The sequence below is a fragment of the Neopelma chrysocephalum genome, unplaced genomic scaffold (assembly GCF_003984885.1).
Source record: "Neopelma chrysocephalum unplaced genomic scaffold, ASM398488v2 Primary Assembly neopelma1_42b, whole genome shotgun sequence".
NCBI lineage: Eukaryota > Metazoa > Chordata > Aves > Passeriformes > Pipridae > Neopelma > Neopelma chrysocephalum.
In genome coordinates, this window is record NW_020897701.1 from 636932 (window position 1) to 654211 (window position 17280).

At 38.9% G+C, this 17280-nt stretch overlaps 1 protein-coding gene across 1 annotated transcript in view; it reads right to left on the reverse strand.

Moving 5' to 3' along the window:
* Positions 1-16610, reverse strand: part of GUCY1B1 (guanylate cyclase 1 soluble subunit beta 1) — a 41957-nt gene extending 25347 nt beyond the window's left edge. Inside the window, exons 1-4 of the mRNA XM_027676866.1 lie at positions 16523-16610; positions 16159-16232; positions 1683-1783; positions 566-684 (exon numbers count right to left, since the gene is read on the reverse strand). Of these exons, the coding sequence (XP_027532667.1) occupies positions 566-684; positions 1683-1783; positions 16159-16232; positions 16523-16525 (297 nt within the window). The 5' untranslated portion in view covers positions 16526-16610. The remainder of the gene's footprint in view (positions 1-565; positions 685-1682; positions 1784-16158; positions 16233-16522) is intronic.
* Positions 16611-17280: the final 670 nt, after the last annotated feature.

Here is a 17280-nt window from a genome sequence, read left to right on the forward strand (position 1 = left end):
CTTTTGGGCAATCTCCAGTTCAGTGCTCTTAAACTCTTATAGTACACAGTTCTCTCCAAGAGTGATATAGATCACAAATCTTAAATCCAAAGTGCTTGTAGAAGTGAACAATTTTCAAGTGTCAAAAAAGGGAAGGCCATTTTTTTCTACACTTAAAAATAACACTTTAGAGAAGTCCCTACATTTCTCCATTTCTTCCATGCTATTGAAAAATCATTTTCATTTTGTTTTGGTTTATAGTGCGATATCACACTGTTCTGCAATTAGGAAAGCACAAAAATTGACTTAAACACTGCTGCTTTATCCCACCCTCAGTTCATGGATGAAAGATAATGTCTTAGAGATAAGCTGTGTATGAGCCTTAGCTTTGTACATAACATACAATTAGAAATAACCATTATCTATAATTAGTCAGAGATAACTTAGAAGAAATACCCTGCAAATCTGAAGACCACATTTGCTGTTAGTTTAAACAAGGTAAGTCTTTTCACTTAACACCCCTCCCAATTTGTTGCATATGAAAACTCCTTCTGTTAACTGAAATAATTTGGCACCAAATTCTTACCTGCAAAAACTCTCTGACATTTGAGCCCAAGACACGTAGAATTGTATCATAACCAGATTCTTGACAAAACACAAAAAACATCTTCCCAAACATTTGAAGAATTTCCCCAGCATTTAGATCTAGTTAAAACAGGAAAATATGATTCAGTCCAAACACTGTATTTCACACACTTTGCTTATTACTTTACCCTTGTATTCATAAACAAGAAAGACAGTACCTAAACTCTACCCAGATCCAGGAGGTCTCCAGTAAAAGAATAGCAAGATTCAGGATTCATATGGCAAATAACCAGTATTCGATACAGGAATTTTGTTAGGATTTACCAATTACCATTATTACTTCACCACATTGTGCATTTCATGCATATTTTAGATTTTGATACCAATAATAAATCACTACTTGAAAATAAAGGAACTTGGTTGTTAGTAGTGCTCACCTCAGCAGAGTTAATTCTGATTTACAATAGCATGAAACCACATCAGCTGCTCCAATTCAACATTACTACAGTCATCACAGTCTTAGAGGTTCTTGGCTAACTAGTGATGCAGAATGATTTCATACCACACTTGGGTCTGCAGACAAAATAATGCTGATGGGCAAAATTCTACCTTTCAAATTCTAGATCAGAGCTCCAATGATTGAAAATGAATGCAACCCGAATCAGTGGCTGATATGAAATGTGGCCATGTCACAAACGTTTCCGTAGCTCAGCATGCGTATTTAGCACAGATCAAGGATTAATTCAGTCATTCATTCACTCACTGCTCTTGCAGTAGTGGTTGAAACCTGGGTGTGTTGGCAAAGTACTTGCAGCAGTACATTGTTACTTCATGACTGCTTGTAACACTGCCCATCCTCTGTGGATGAGGTATATTACTTCACTTTAAGATGGAATACTTCGGAAGTAATAAAAATAATTTCAAGGAATAAAAGGAATAAAAATATCTTAAGAGAAATAAAAAAACCACAATCCTTTCTTCTTAGATGTTAAAAAAATATCTCCTTTACTAATACTCTGCTTTCACTTCCTCTTTGTCTCTAGAACACAGATTTGGCAGGGAGGAGAGGTATTACCTTTTTTGTGATGAGGGGGCAAGAAGATATCTGTATTACTTACTAAGGACCTTGCTTGCAGCTGCAACCAGGTCATAGGTTTTGGAATCATCATAAATTATCCTGACCAGAAACTGTCCTTCTTCATCCAGCTGTGCCTCCTTCCTAAAGAAAACAGAATAAAATCTTTTCACCTGGGGAGAAGCACCATATTGAAAAAGGTCTTTTAAATAAAATAAGTTTTTAGGGTTACTAAAGATAGAAAATTAGAAATAAATTTGTTCCATATCTCAGTCATTCGTGTGCAATACAAATATCTCAGACCACAACTGTTCTGAAAATAATAATTAGCTATAATAAAATAAAAACAATTTTTCAGTACAGAGCCTCAGAAAGAAGTTGCTGAACTGATAAAGACACAATTTGCATTTTAAAAGAGGGGAATATCCAATAATGCAGCCCAAGACAGGCTCTTCAAACACTTCTTAAGCTTTTTCATTCCATCCAATTTTAATTACACTTTATTTACAATAGGCATGGGATGGTTTTAACAACCATTTGCACATATTTTCAGAGAGGAATTTAAACCACAGATATAGGTACCAAATCAATTATCTTTTTTCAGAATTCTGATGCTAAGATTTTACAAGGCCTTGTTCTCACAATGCACATCAATTCTCATGAGTAAAGTATCACCACTTAGGTAAATCACAATAAAAATACACATTTCTTCACTAAAGGAAACAAGTCCCAATCCCAGGTTCAATACAAGACTCATGCATATGTCTTGTGCACAGTTACTAAGTCAAAAAGCAAAACAAAATGACTTAGTTTTTCAGGATCATTTAGTATTCTCTTCAACTTGAACATGGAATCAGCAGCTTGTCCAAAAGGTAGCGCAACTCTGTAGGCAACCTTTTTTTCATGAGAAAAAAAAGTTGATCCCCCTAGGCAACAAACTGTTGTGCCTTCCAAGCCTTGCATTTGACACAAGGGAGTTTCTAGGGAGGGCCCACAAGTGCCTTTCTCCCTGTTTTACCCCACCTGCCTAGCACAGGAGCCAGGCCACTGGTGCTGCAGCAGTGGCTGAGTCCCAGCTCTTGAGAGGAGGACAGGGAGTACCTTCCCAGGCAGGCAGACCCCAGGACCCTGAAGAGCCAGGTGCCCCATGTGGTTGGTCCCATCATGCATAGGGCATGCCCATGGATACGGCCCTGACTCTGCCCAGCTTCAAGTCAAGTCATATTCTGTATTTGCTCTTTTTTCCTTTGCATGTTCTCCTTCAGCAAAGAGAGGTGGATGTGCAGGAGGGCACAGTGTGGTCTCTGATGAAGTCATGCCCTGTTTGTTGAAGTCCTCTGGCAAATGAGCACAGCCTCCTTTTTCAGTATATTTTTTAAAATAAGTGTTCATCTTCTGTGGTTTTGCCTACAATGGGTCTCGATAGAGACATTGTGCTTTGCAGAAATAGTAACAAAAGAGAAGCCATCTGTAGGTACTCACGCTGTAATTTATGTACCAGAATGAATTAGCAAAACTAATATGATCATGGATGGCATCACTAGTACATTTGCAGGTGGAGGGTCACAGCTACCTCATTAAAAAGAAATTATACCTTAATCCAAATGCATCTCTATGCTGCAGAACACTTCTGAAGTCAGAAACGGCAAAAAGACAGGAAAGTCTACAAGTGATTTACTGAATCACACCTTCTTATTTCACACACAAAAAAATTAGTACCGGAAGTTGTTCTTCAGAAAAAGCTTTAGAATTAGAAAAACTATAACAAAGGTAGATTATGAGGTAGTCAGGGACAAGAAGGTAGAGATTACATTTCCTAAGAATGGAACTGAAATGAATATAAGAAAAGAAAACCATCTTGATTCTTTGATTCTCTTAACATGGGATGTAACTGCAAGTCACCTACAATTTGGAGGAAAGTTTGCAAAGGGTGAACAAACTTTCCCACATCCCTGATACATGCTGTGCTTTCGTTTAGACTCTCTGATCTCAGCCAAACCACAAAGGGTAACATGCACATCTGGAAAAGCAATGAACATCCTCAAAAATACTGCATACTTGAACAATTCAGTAGACAGAGACTCTGTGTTTGAGAATTCTCTCTACGAAAAATTGACCCAGATTGATGATGCTGGTATTTCTTGTTTCAAAACTACTTACATTTCTTTCCAATTATATTGACTGGAACTTTTCCTGTTTGCTTCTCTGTGCCAAGTCACGTTTTTTTTTCTTATTTTCTTTGTCCAAGTTTTTCTTCAGTGTCTGCAATTTCCCTGAGCCACCACTCTTTAAAATTACCACTTGTAATTTCAATGTCTATTCCATTTAATTATTTTAACTATTTTGTTTTTCTCTAGTTTACTCAAGATCCATTGGATCACTCAGCAGCCATCTTCTCTGTAACCTTAATGACGGATTTCCCTTTTTTGATAAAGGTAAACAAAATTTTCTACAAAATTTGTCAATGGAAATATTTATTCCTGCAGGAGATTACACTCCTCAGTGATGCAGGCAAGTATCTCTTTGCTTGTCCTACAAATATGGCAAATACCATGACACTGTCTAATCTAAACCTATGTCAAAAGATAAACTGCCTTTTTAAAGCCCCCATTTGAAAATTATTAAATTCCGGAACTTTTCTCTACCTTTTCAGGTTCATTCCTTCTCCATACCTCTAAGATCTCCTGTGCAGGTATATCCCAACAATTTAGCTAGATGCTGAGACGAAATATAATTCAGTTAGATATTTGTTTTTCTGTATTATTTTTCTGCTAGATGAATTTCCCTGCCTGCTTCATCACCATTGCTGAGCACACAGAACATGTGGCCAGATAGAGTGACTGAGGACGGGACAGGAGGTTCAGTGAAGTCAACTGAAGGGAAATCAGTGAATTCCTCTGCCTCTGGTGAGCTGGGTCTGCAGCTTCTGAAGCCCTTCTTCCTCCCTCAGTAATCTGACAGCAGTGAGAACTTCCAAAAGTCTTTCTATCTGAAATATTAATTTTAAGACTATATGTGAAGGGGACATGCTGCTGAAAGCTTATCCAAAATGGCCACTGCAATGTGAAAACACTCCTATTTTTATGGAGGCACTTGTCTTTCAGCAAGTCTACAAAATAGCAGGTCCTCTAATAAACTTGTTTCGGAGAACACCACAGCTATCAGCACCAGAGAGGCTGACCATGACATGACCACCAGTAGCCTAGGAAACAGGAATGGGCAATACCTAAATGGTTTCCGCATGGCTGCACTTTTCTAAGTACCTGACCCCTACCTGATTTATCAAAGCTTCCTGCATTTATACTAAGAGACTGGTTCTACAACAAGGGCAATATGAAGAAATATATGACAGTGTTGTGAAAACTCTTATAAGTAATACTGAAGGTGTGGCTGCTTTGTCATCTTTGCAGAGCTGATGTGGTTGGCTGTCCATTAACAGTAATTCCTACAATGTTACATAGCTGTATTTAACTCCATAACCTATGCGTACCACATATGAAAACAAAATTGCCTATGTGGAAGAAGGGATGGCTACAAACCTAAATATGAGAACTTTTAAAGTTCTCTGGTTATAAAGACCAGAAGGCTGCAACTGTTCCCATCTGAACAGCTTCCCTCTCCTGGCTGACAGATGGATCACGAGCCAGGATTAGAACTGCAATATAAAAAGGCATCCTTAGACGCAAAAAATTTACATTTGGCTGACCACATTTTACAGAAAACTTCATAATCCATAGCCTTACAAAAAAACTGTGGCATTTCTCTGGAAATGTTTTGCTGCAGTCTTTAATCACAGTTTTCGATGAGATAAAGTTATGGGAGGAATTAACATAGTTCTGCTGTTTTCTGCAGACTGTAGTGTTTGATCACAAAGACATTAACAGCAATAACAAGTTGTTGGTTTCTTAAGGACATGACTGGAAACAAGCCAAAAGCAACAAGCTCTGGCAAATTCCCAAGCCCTGGTTAATTCTTTAGTGAAGTAGCCGCATTACAGTAGCAAACTTTTAACTTCTGTGTGGCCTTTCTTTAAAAATAACTTCCAAGTCAAATAGAACGGAATTTACAACTAATTTCTCATTTACATTTCTAGAGACAAAAGAAGCATGGGTTTTGCTCCCTTGTAAGTTTCTGTTCAAAACTTTCAAAAATCCCAGGATTCTAATGCTCTTGCCCAAGTTGACTCCTGTCACATGAGATGTGATATTTCATGGTTCAAAACTTACATCCTATGACATTCCTGTCCTAACTGCTATGGTCTGGCAGCCCTTTTTATTTACTCTGGACTAATTGTGAATGATTACACGGAGCTACTTGAATTGTGGGAAACAAAGATTCCAGCCCAGACTTTTCTAAAATGCTTTTGTTTTCCTCCAGAATGTTTGTATTATCCAGGTTAATGTGAGGCATTTTACTTGGGAAAGAAAAGAACCTTAATCATTGCACCACGGAAAATAACACAGCTATACAGAGGCCATTTTTCACGTACAGATTTGACCTTGACATCACTGGAGAAATTCCTATTGAGTAGATCAAAGAAAGATCAAGGCTTAAAGCAGTCTTTCCTCCATCAGTCATGCTAACACCCTCCCAAACTGCCGTTGATCTACCAGCACAGTACAGTGTTACAAGTGATACAATGTGTGTACAATGGTCCCTTTGAAAATCTTTCCCATTGTGCAACTAGTTTAGTATTTGTAAACGCACCACTAAAGTTAAAGGTAATGTTAATAATTCACAGAAATGGATGAAATGTTACGTGTGGACAAGCATTCCAACAAAAACTATTCTTAAAATCAGAACAGATCCTGCACTTCAGATTTTTAAACCACATTTTTATTTCTCATAGAGGAAATATTTTCTCTATTTTGATGTAGTTAGGATTTCTTTTGCCATCTTTTGAGATTTTATAGGCAACACAAATAGACAAGATGTTATGTCAGGTTGGTCTTACTTTTATAGCCCATTCTGCACAAGGTGAATTTTAATGTAGTTTTTCAGTCAGATTGTAGCATTTAAAGGGAATTTGAATAAATCATAATAAAGAAGATTGCTGCTGTCGAACCTTTTTTATTCCTGTGAAGTAGGACTTGCTATCCTACCCCTGTAGTCAGTCAAAAAGCTCTAATTTTAAAAAATTCTTACAGGAAAAGAACCCTTTCCATCTGCATGCAGTAAATATAGAGGAAAAAAATACAGTACAAGACTGTATTACTTTGCATCCTGAAGATGCACAAGCGTCTCTGTGATACAACATTACTGTTTAGAAGCTGTTGCTGTCACTTTAACAGATTATCCAGTGTCCCAAAAGCACAACTGTATCTCCTCCTATCAAAACTCCAGTGCAAAGTGCATGCACTGGGTGTGTCACCTGGAACACACCACAACAGAACCTAGTTCCAAGACCACCTCTAGGACTTCTTCCATGATAGGTATTGTTTCTGTTGGGACTTTTGCCACCATTGTGCTTCATTATTCCTGGTGTACCGAGGATGGAAAAAGTGCTCCTTAAATTGAAGAGATCAGTCAAAACAATGACAAAATAACACTACCGCACTTAGAAACACAGCATGGTTCTGATCTCACTGATAGGCCAAGTCAAGTTTAATTCCGTTCCAAGAGCAGCACTATTAAGTGGGATTACATGTGTCAGAACTAAAGATGGTATCTGTGAAACCAGAATCATAGTTTTTGCATCTCATTTACATTAAAATGGCAAACTCATTGCTTACTATATTACTTCACAGATGGTTGGTGTTTCCAAAATGCTTCTCATCTTTTTTTCATGTATTTCACAAAGATTATTTACTAAAAACTATTAAAAATATTGAACCACTCTTCCCAAAAGGAGAAAAAGAAAATAGACTTGTACATGTTTTGGATAGTCCAGATATATTTTAAAACACCCAGCTGGGGAAAACATAAATTACATTAAGTTACAAGATTAAATAAAAATGGGAATCTGTCCAGGAAAATGACGTTCTGGGTAAAGTAAATAGGTGTATTTATAGAATTCAGAGTTCTGAGCTATTTCCCAGTTTTACAGGCTGGATATGAGAGTGTTTAATGTAGGATTTCAAAACAAGATAATCCTAGAAGATACAGTTAAGAAAAGTACAAGTTCTTTGCTACTACTACAAATATTAAAAATATTGTTAAAAATATAGAGCTAATATTATTTTCCTTCCTTTTACATAAGTGGACCAAAAGGAATGGTATTTACAAAATACTCTTCCAAGTATTTAATTTGTAAGAGTGAGTAATATGTTTATAACACCTGTCATCCTGACAGGTCTAAAAGCACTTAATTCTAGGAAAACAGCAAAGTACCTGAAAGATACCGCAAGAACACTCACACAGTGTTTCATAACATGCCAGTATTTCCTTTTAGCCAACTTTTTCCCAGACAAATTAAAGAATTTGGCATCCACTCAGTTTAAACTCCTGACCTCCGAGTAGGTCCTTCCGGTGGGAGGAACTGAAGGAGCAGGAAGTATAGTGTCCTGACCCTAAAAATCCTGTAAATAATAACTTCCAGACCCATGAAGAATCATTTCTTCAGCATCAGTTTAAAAAAAAAGTCAACTTAAAAAATACTGCTTAGAGCTTTGGAAAAGTATGAAATAAGGACTTAGAAACATGAACAATAAATGTTCCTACTTAACACCACTTTCTGGACAAAAACTCATTAATGTTAAAAGCGTATGAATTTAAAAAAAAAATCTATTGCCCCTTCACCACTGATGGTTTTCCAAAGTCTCTTTCCAACATCTATTTAAGTAATCTGTATTTTTTTCAAAATTGTCATAAGACTGATTGAACAGAACACTCTGTCTTCAGCACTGGGTAAACTCTCATGGTGCTAAGGAGGCAGCAAAAACTCAATTTTCATGTTTTTTCACAGATTACTGCAATTAATTACAACTGAGTCATACATGACCCAAAATAAGAACGGACATGCAATCTAAAACTCTAGTGAATAGTATATTTTTTCATCAGTGTTTGTTGTGAGAGGACAATTAAAATAATTAACATGGTATGTCTGCAACATTACCAAGCATGAAGGAATCAGTAATTTAGGTAAACTGTAAAGTAAGCATTCTTTATAATAAATTAGTTGTGGACTGGGAAAGGGAGATACTGATCAAGCTCAGAGCAGTTCAACCAAGCAGGAGAGGAATCACACAGGACTGACCGACACCACTGCAATACACAGGTATACATGTCTATGTGGCAAAATCCATAACCAACTTGTTTACCACCTGGACTTCTTCTACAGCTCCTTGGAGGAGAAGTACATAGGAAAGGAATAGCAAAGCCACAACTTTGATGGGAGAAATCCCAAAGGCATTAATAGGATAAAATAAAATTGAAGTCCTAGACACACATGAACCTACACTTAGATATTTAAAAGGAGTTTGGCATCAAGATTCCCTTGCAAATCAGCCCTTGATGAGAAATACCAAAAATCACTGGAAGGCTTTTCACTCACTTCAGCTTCACATGATTATTAACTGAAGTGACACACCTCACATTTTTTACACTTATTTGACTCTTATGTCCTGTTTAGTTTGCATGTTTATTGCCAGGCCACACTGTGGTTAAGGAGACATAATATGCATGCACACATACACATACACGTGCACATCAGTGTTTATATGCTTATGCAGCTACATATACAAATATAGTTTCTCCAAAAACGTAATATTCTAAGCTGATGATTATCCATCTTCTCTGCTAGCAGAAGTGATGCTGTTAAGACTGCAGACAGATTGGTTTAGACTATGGTACTGTTTTATTAGCTTTTTAAAGGGCTGCCCTATATACAGAACTAGTCAGCTGCAAACTTAAGAAACACTTTACAGAACTATTATGAAGAAATAAAACATGTCTCATAAAGAGCCATAAGCATCTGATGAGCTTTCTTTGGTTTAGTGAAAGCAGGAAAGATGGACTCAGGTCCACTCAGAGCAACATTAGTCCAGTTTGCTCCAAGCCACATTTCTCTTGCCTCTCTCTGAGTCTGTATGACACAACCTACCAGTCACACCCATGAGCCCACAGAACCTGTTCCTTTTCCTCCAGGCTACCAGTTCTTTCAGTACTGAGGTTAGATCCCACTTCGTTAATGCACAACTATTCTGCATTTTACTTTATCCCATTCACCAATAAATAACCACAGGCTTGATTTACAGCAGTGTTCAAATCCAGCTCTGAAGACAAAATTATTCCTTTCTAACAAGTCTTCACATGGAATTGATCCCTATACTATTCGTATGCACAAGCATTAACTGCTTTTCATCAAACAATCTCGTGAGGCCAATTATACCATTTCCACTTTAAATAGGCAAGAACAACATGGACAAAAAGGTTTCATTAGTTTTGGGTGCCCAGTATGGGACAGGTGGTCCTGTTTTTTTCAAGGTACTGAGCACTTTTTATACTCAAAACACCATTTTCATGGACTTTACAGGCCACCAGCAACAGACCTACAAGTTACCTAAATTCCAACACTTCTTAAGAGCTTACTGCTGCAACTTAACAGTCTTTCATTAGAGCTTTTGTACATATTTTCCTATGTTTCTAAAAAGGCAAACTATACTATCTTACGAACTGTTATTACATCTAAACATTGTGCTAAATAACAGTAGTAGGCAAAAATCTTGATTTTTTTAAACATTTGTCAACAAATGTAAATTTTTTGATATATTAGTAAAAAGAAAAAAAAATCATTGACAAGGTGACATTCTGAACACAGTATACAAACACAATAAATCAAGCTAGTGGCTTTATTCTGCAGCTAAAAAAAATTTTTTATTATTTGCTTTAAAGAGCATAAAAATGGACAGTTTTTGCAATGTCAGAAATTCCAAGGAAACAACGTGTTTAAAAAAAATCCAAGTCTGTCCCCTATAATAAAATATCAAATATATTCTTAAAGGTGTTTCATATTTATTTAATATTGTTTATTTATATTATTTACTGTTTTGGAATATAACTAAAAATATAATTAATCAGAATATCACATCCTGTTAATGAATTCCTAATGCTAGTGAAAGTCAGTGGAGGACATTTTTTACATCCATAAATTCATAAAAACATTTCCCTCTCCTGACTTAAGCAGCCAACCTGCACAACACTGATATACCTAACTGCTAGGAATGTATTTGAAAATGTACCCAATATACATGTATTCTTAAATCACCTACATTTTACTGCAAAAGCCACACTGAGTCACTAAAGTCTAAGCTAACCTTAAGCAATTGGATGCAGAAGTTTCTCTGTCTGGTTAGTTTTCTAAAGGCAAATGACAGCCCTGCAGTTTATCTCACTCCACCAGATTGTAGATTTTTCTACTGTTTCAGTTGAACCCAATTTTAAACTGAGTAGAGAAGCTTTTCACTTTCTTTTTCCACATTGCACCAGGATAATTTCTCAATCCTCAGTGTTTCACCATTTTAACCTTAACAGAAGACTTACAGGAAAAAAAAACTTAGAAGAGACAACTAGCCTGGAGCCTTGGTAGGTTGTAATCTGTGAAACTTGGGGGAGAACAAAAATTTCCTTCCTCATAGGACAATCAATTGACTTTTTTCTCTTCTTTTGTGTATGCTTCAAAATCATTGGGTCCATGTAAAGTTTGTGTCACTCAGCAGCTTCTCCAGACCCGGAGTCTTGGCAAGTGTAGACACCGTATGCCAGCCTAACCTTCAAAAGGAGTATAAAACAAAGCAAAGGCAGGATGATGCCTTAATTCTACCCTAAGCATTGAGGACCAGGAAAATGAGACTATTTTCTGGGGACTTGTACCATAAAGACAGAAGGAAGATGAAGACTGCAGCTGACAAGTTGTGCCATTTCATTTCCTAAATCCAAACATTTCATGTACCTGTGTGGGAATACTAATTTACTCTACAGGATTGTGATGAAGCATTTTAATGCATTTTAATGCAATAAGATATTTGAGTTCCCATTCATTTCCTTGGCAGTATGTTTGAACGTGTCACAGTTTGAGCATCTAACCTGGCCTCAACTCAGATTTAGGGGCCCATGGGAAAATTCTGTATTCATTTAATCAGACACAGAAGGAAAGTGTTGGGAAACACAGGATAGATGATTGTGTACATATTCCCTGCTGACAACAATGCTCTAGCTCCCACATATTGACCTGGAGTTGTTTCAAGAAGCCATCCCTGTTGATGCTTGTTACACAATTAAACCTTTAGACCCACTGAATGGAGTGCTCAGAATTTCACATATACAGCTGTTCAGCTCAGCTATATGTGATACCTGTTGCAGAAGACCTCAGATTTTATCATGACAAGAGGCCCCTTTTAAAAATGTATTACCACACACCATAAAAATATGCCCAATACAAAAACATACTGGCGACAATTTCTTAAGCCTTGGAAACTTTTATTTATTTTTAAAATGTGAGTAATCTCTCTGTGTTGTTTGGGACAGATATACAGATAGTAATTCCATAAACACTAACTAGGATCAAGTTCACATGCTACTCTTATCACCCAGCAGTACAAATTTGACCTTAAACAGACATGAGCACAGAATCGCACATATGTGGGAATGGTGAGGCCTGACAACTTCCAGTTTATGTTAGCTAGCGTTTATGCTGGCTGCAGAGGACTTCAAGATATCTAATGCCAAAGGAATCTTGAGAACCACCCTTTCAAGGCATTGCAACCATGGCCACACAATCTGAAATAGTCCTCTGGATGTAACAGTGACAAAATAAGGGATTTGAAAGAGGTTTTCTCTTAAGCAGGGAAGGAACAAATGCAAAGTGTCTTCTCAGCAAAAATGTGGCTAACAGCTCTAAGGAACAGTTTATTTACTAATAACTCTTTGCAGAGCTAGCGAGTGCTGATCAAAGAAGTCTGTTTCCATGTATTCTGGGTCCTAAGTCTCCCCTTCCAAGGACTGAAGAAATGAATAACAATGAGCAGTGTACGGGCAGCTTACAAGTGTCAGTAAGCACAAGAAATTACTATGCTCAATCACCTTCACTTCCCACTAAGAAAAATCTGCTACTGCAGAATTCAGCAACTGCAGGACTTTCCTCTTGCTCCCTCTCGCTCATCCAGCTTTGCTAAATCCCTCTAATGCTTCCAAGGCTTCATCACAAAAAAACTGTCTGAAAGTTCAAACTCTCAATTCTATGAGTGGTAGCCAGAGAAAAACCAAGGAGAAAAAAATTTTTGAGACTTTCCTGTTGAGAAATTGAGTAAAGGCTCCACAAATAAAAATTAACTTTCATTGCTTATATGCCAGCTTTCTTCATGTTATTTTGAATTCAGCCTATTTGGGATCCAGAAAGTTGGTTCAAAAATAAAGGACTTTGAATCATTCTGTGTTTCAAGCATTTTAATTCTAGTTCTTTAGCAAAACCAAGCCATATATCAAAGTATATACTGCAATATTTCCCCTGAGCTTCATTGTAAAGGCTGCATGATGTGTAAAAAAAGTTTGTTGTTTAGTTATGCTTTGTTTTTAAAGTGGATGAAAAAAACCATGGAGCCTAACTTTCCCAAGAATTCCACTCTGGGGAATTTAAAAACAAAATCAGTATCTATCTTTTAATGATAGATCGTAGTTTCCTAAGAACGTGGAAAAATCAATGAAAAAGCAGAAACAGAGACTTGAAGTCATAATTCTGACTCAGATAACACTAAGTGATGGTAATGAAAACACCACTCTTAGGAGCATAAAATTCAACTGTTTGGACTTCCAAATTCTATATGGAAGAACTTCATGCAATGTCACTTTTGACCGAAGAAGTTACAGAAGTGTTTTCATGCTTCAGATGGAGCATACCCTTTGAATTCAGTATTTAACTTTTTTGAATGTACTTTTGTTGAAGAATGACCTGTTTTCATTACTCCAGTTTATTCAGTTCTATGTTTTCTTTTACCTTCTATCAATATTAAGTACAAATTCACCCACTGGCATTTGAGAATCACTCAGCAATCACAACCCACCACTCTGCTGATTCACATCTCTCGAGTGACTTCAGAGAGAACAAAATAGCAGTATGTGATCAGATCGAAAAAAAAAAAGCTTAGATAAATTTTGTGCTGAACTACCCAGAGGCATTTCTGCTTCACAAAAATGCTGATGTTGTATTGCAAATTCAACCACACTAATAGTGCAAAGTTCCTCTCATTTTTTTTTAAACAGCCAAAGACTGTTGACTTCAACAATTACTTCTGCAGTCATGAGTGATTCAACTGATTCCACTCAGCATGCCACAACACTGGTCTGTATCTTCCTGTTGTTTTCTAAATGATTGACAATTCTAGCAAAGCCTTTGCAAGAAGTTTGTATTTACCTATAAAAGATTAAACACCCAAACTCTTCCATAACATCTCTGTAAGTGCACTACAGGAACTAAAAGTACCTAAAAATTTAGTGGCTATCAGTTGACCCTGTACCATTCCCTAAATCAGCACCAACTATAATCTGTTAAAGTGAAATATACAGCGGCTAGTTTACTGGTTTCTAAACTCAAGGATACATTACTTTTTAAAATAAATCCTGCTGAATAAATATCCTGTTGTGAACACCTTTTCCATAAGGAACTATGGCAGCTGTTGCATATACGTCAGCTCCTTCTTGCAGCTCACGTTCCATTCGTCTGTTTGGGTGGTGTTGTGCTACGTTTCCTTTCAGAATGCCATCTTCTCTGTGAGTTAATAGCAGAGCCTACCTGCTGGGCTGCTACAAGACACAAATGTTTCTCACGTGAAGAACAGAAACAGGACATACCAGCTTCCTGAATTTTCATAGCTGACCTTAGAAAAGTATTTTGTATCTTTCTAGTAAATTTCTCCAAAACGTTAAATGAGTAACACTCCTCATGGGCTTTAGTTATCCTCAGTATACTTTCAGTTGTTTGTAAAATCTTAAGAGATAGGATGCATCAGGAATAACAGCTGTGTTCTGACAGTCTGCAGCAGGTTCTTGCATTAGAAGACAAAACTTTGTACCCTCTCTGATGGATTGATCTTACATACAAATTCTTAGCAGTGGGTAATCTGGAAAAAAAAGTAACTTAAAGGCGTCTTGGTAAGGGATGGCATGCCAAGAAAGAGCAAATATTTATTATTATATTTTATACGTGTTATAATTTTCATGGAAAATTATACATGTCACTATTTTATTTTATTGTCCCATAACTTACATGTCATTTAAAAAAATCAAATTATAAGAATTCAAAACAGATCAGTGTGTTTAGATAAGGTACGTAAGAAAAATAAATACCTCACTTGCAGCACAAAACTGTGTGGCATTCACTGAACACTCACCTATGTTATCCACAGAACTGCATTTGCAAACAGTAATTCATAGACTGTCAGGGATCACTAGAACAATGAATATCTGCTGAACTACAACTGTGGACTCACCTTTGGAGATTTTAAAGACTCAGCTAGGCAAAAGTCATAGCTGAGCCCCAGTCTAGTCCCAGTAACCATGCAGGCTGGAACAGAAACTGGACTAGATGATGTGCACAGATGCCTTCCAAAGAGCATGTCTATAATTCTCTGATTTCATGGTAGTGTGCAAGATTACCACATTCCTAAGGAATAGTTTTATGAAAAGAATGTGTTGAAAGAAGACCACTTTCTCCAAGTTGGATAATCAACTTTTCCCTTAAATATACAATATCAAGAGATCACATTAAACCCTTTCTTCTGACTACATAGTTACCTAAAGCCTTATGAAGTAAGCTTACAACTCTGTAAGCTTTTAGGTCTTTTAAAAAATATTTCTTGTAGTTTTGCCTAATTATCAATATTACCATATTTATGGTAAATAGAATTTTGTTTACATTACTTATTTCAAACTTTTTGTGCAATCTCACAATTCATCAAAGGTTTAAAGTCAAGGCAGTCAGCTCCCTAAAAAAACATTATACTGCCAGAAAAGCAAGGGTTAAGCATAACAAATCAGGTTCAAGAGATGAAAGCCAAAAATCATACTTATACTTACATTCTTATACATATTTATTTGTATAATCAGTGACTTTTTTTAATTTCAAGAAAGGAGATTACTAAAATCTCACACTGGTTTTAGACTGCGTTTATTAGCTAAACGCTGTATTTCAGCTCCTTCAGGGATGCGAAGGGATGCAACTGTTGCGTGGTTCACCTGGTGGCCGGATGCAAGGACGGGCATATCCATGGCTTCAGGGCGTTTTGCCCGCACATTATTTCTGCCTCTTAGTCCGTACAACCGAAGGAACCACGGGGATCAACGCCATCCCCGCTGCGGCTCCTGGAGACCGGGAAAGGTGGAACCAGACGGGTCTTTGCGGCGTCAGGAGAGGCCGCGAGGGAACGAGGCGCGGCAGGAGCCGCTCTGGTCCTGTCACGGCTGCGGGACAAGCCGCGTCCTGGGCACTGCTGCCGGCCCGCTGCCCCGCCCGGACTCGCGGACAACAGACAGACAAACACACACACGAACAGACACACATACACGCACAGACACACACACACACTTACTTGATGTCCTCCCAGACGGCGGGGCCGTAGTTGCGGATGACGAGCAGCTCCAGGGCGTGATTGACGAAGCCGTACTGCGGGCAGGGCGAGGCGGCGGCACGGTCAGGCACCGGGCGACAGGAGAGCCCCTTCCCGCGCCCCGCAGCATCCCATCCCACCCTTCCCACCACCCCGGTGGGAAGCGACCCCACCACGGGAAACATCACCCCCATCTCCCCCCGAAACAAAGGGCTGGGGCCCGGCTTCCCGCTTCCCAAGTGGATTCAGCCTCTTCCCTCCCACCATGGGCCCAGGCCCGGGTAGGGGGGACGCCCCCCAGCAGCCCCGGTGTCCCGGGCCAGGAGAGCGGCCGGGCGGAGCTCACCATGGTGCCGGTGCCGCTGCCGGTGCCACTGGCGCTGCCGCCGTCGCGAAACAGAGCCTCGGCCCCGCCGCCTGACCGCCGCCCCCAGCCCCGCTGCCCCGAGTGGCACCGCCGGCAGCCAATGGCGAGCGTGGCCGCTGTTCTAGGAGCCAATGACGAGGGCGGCCGCTGCGCTCTCACCCAATCAAGAGAAGGGGCGGGACTGCGGGAGGTGGTGGGGGCGGGCGGGGGTCGCGGGCCGGCGCCGCCCGGAGCGGAGCGCGCAGTGCTGCCCGCGCCCATCGCGGGGCCGGGGCGTCATTAAAGTGATCCAGGTGGCTGGCACCTTCCTGGTGGTGGGGTAGGTACCCAAGGTGTGCTCGCTCTGGTGTCACTGCTCTTTACAGTGGTTGCCTTCGCAGGAACGGAAACGTTTCCTCAGTTGTTTCATATACCAGTGCAACCACTCAACTTTTAGGAAGATAAATGCCTCCTAAAAAGTGAAGAATCCGAGGGACAAAATGACCGCAGATGTTTCTGCCCTGCACATTCATTTTTCAAAAGATGTTGAAGTTAAAAGCGTAATAATGAGTGGTCTCAGTAATGGGGACTTTCTTGTGTATTATTGAGTCCCTGTCAGTAGCCACCGTGAATAAACACTGCATTGTATCAGTAACCTGCTGCAGATGGATTCCTAAAGGGTTCTCTAAGTAAGGTATGATCCTTACAACAGGATTTTTTGAGTAGAGGATTACTGACAATATGCCAAGGACAGTTCA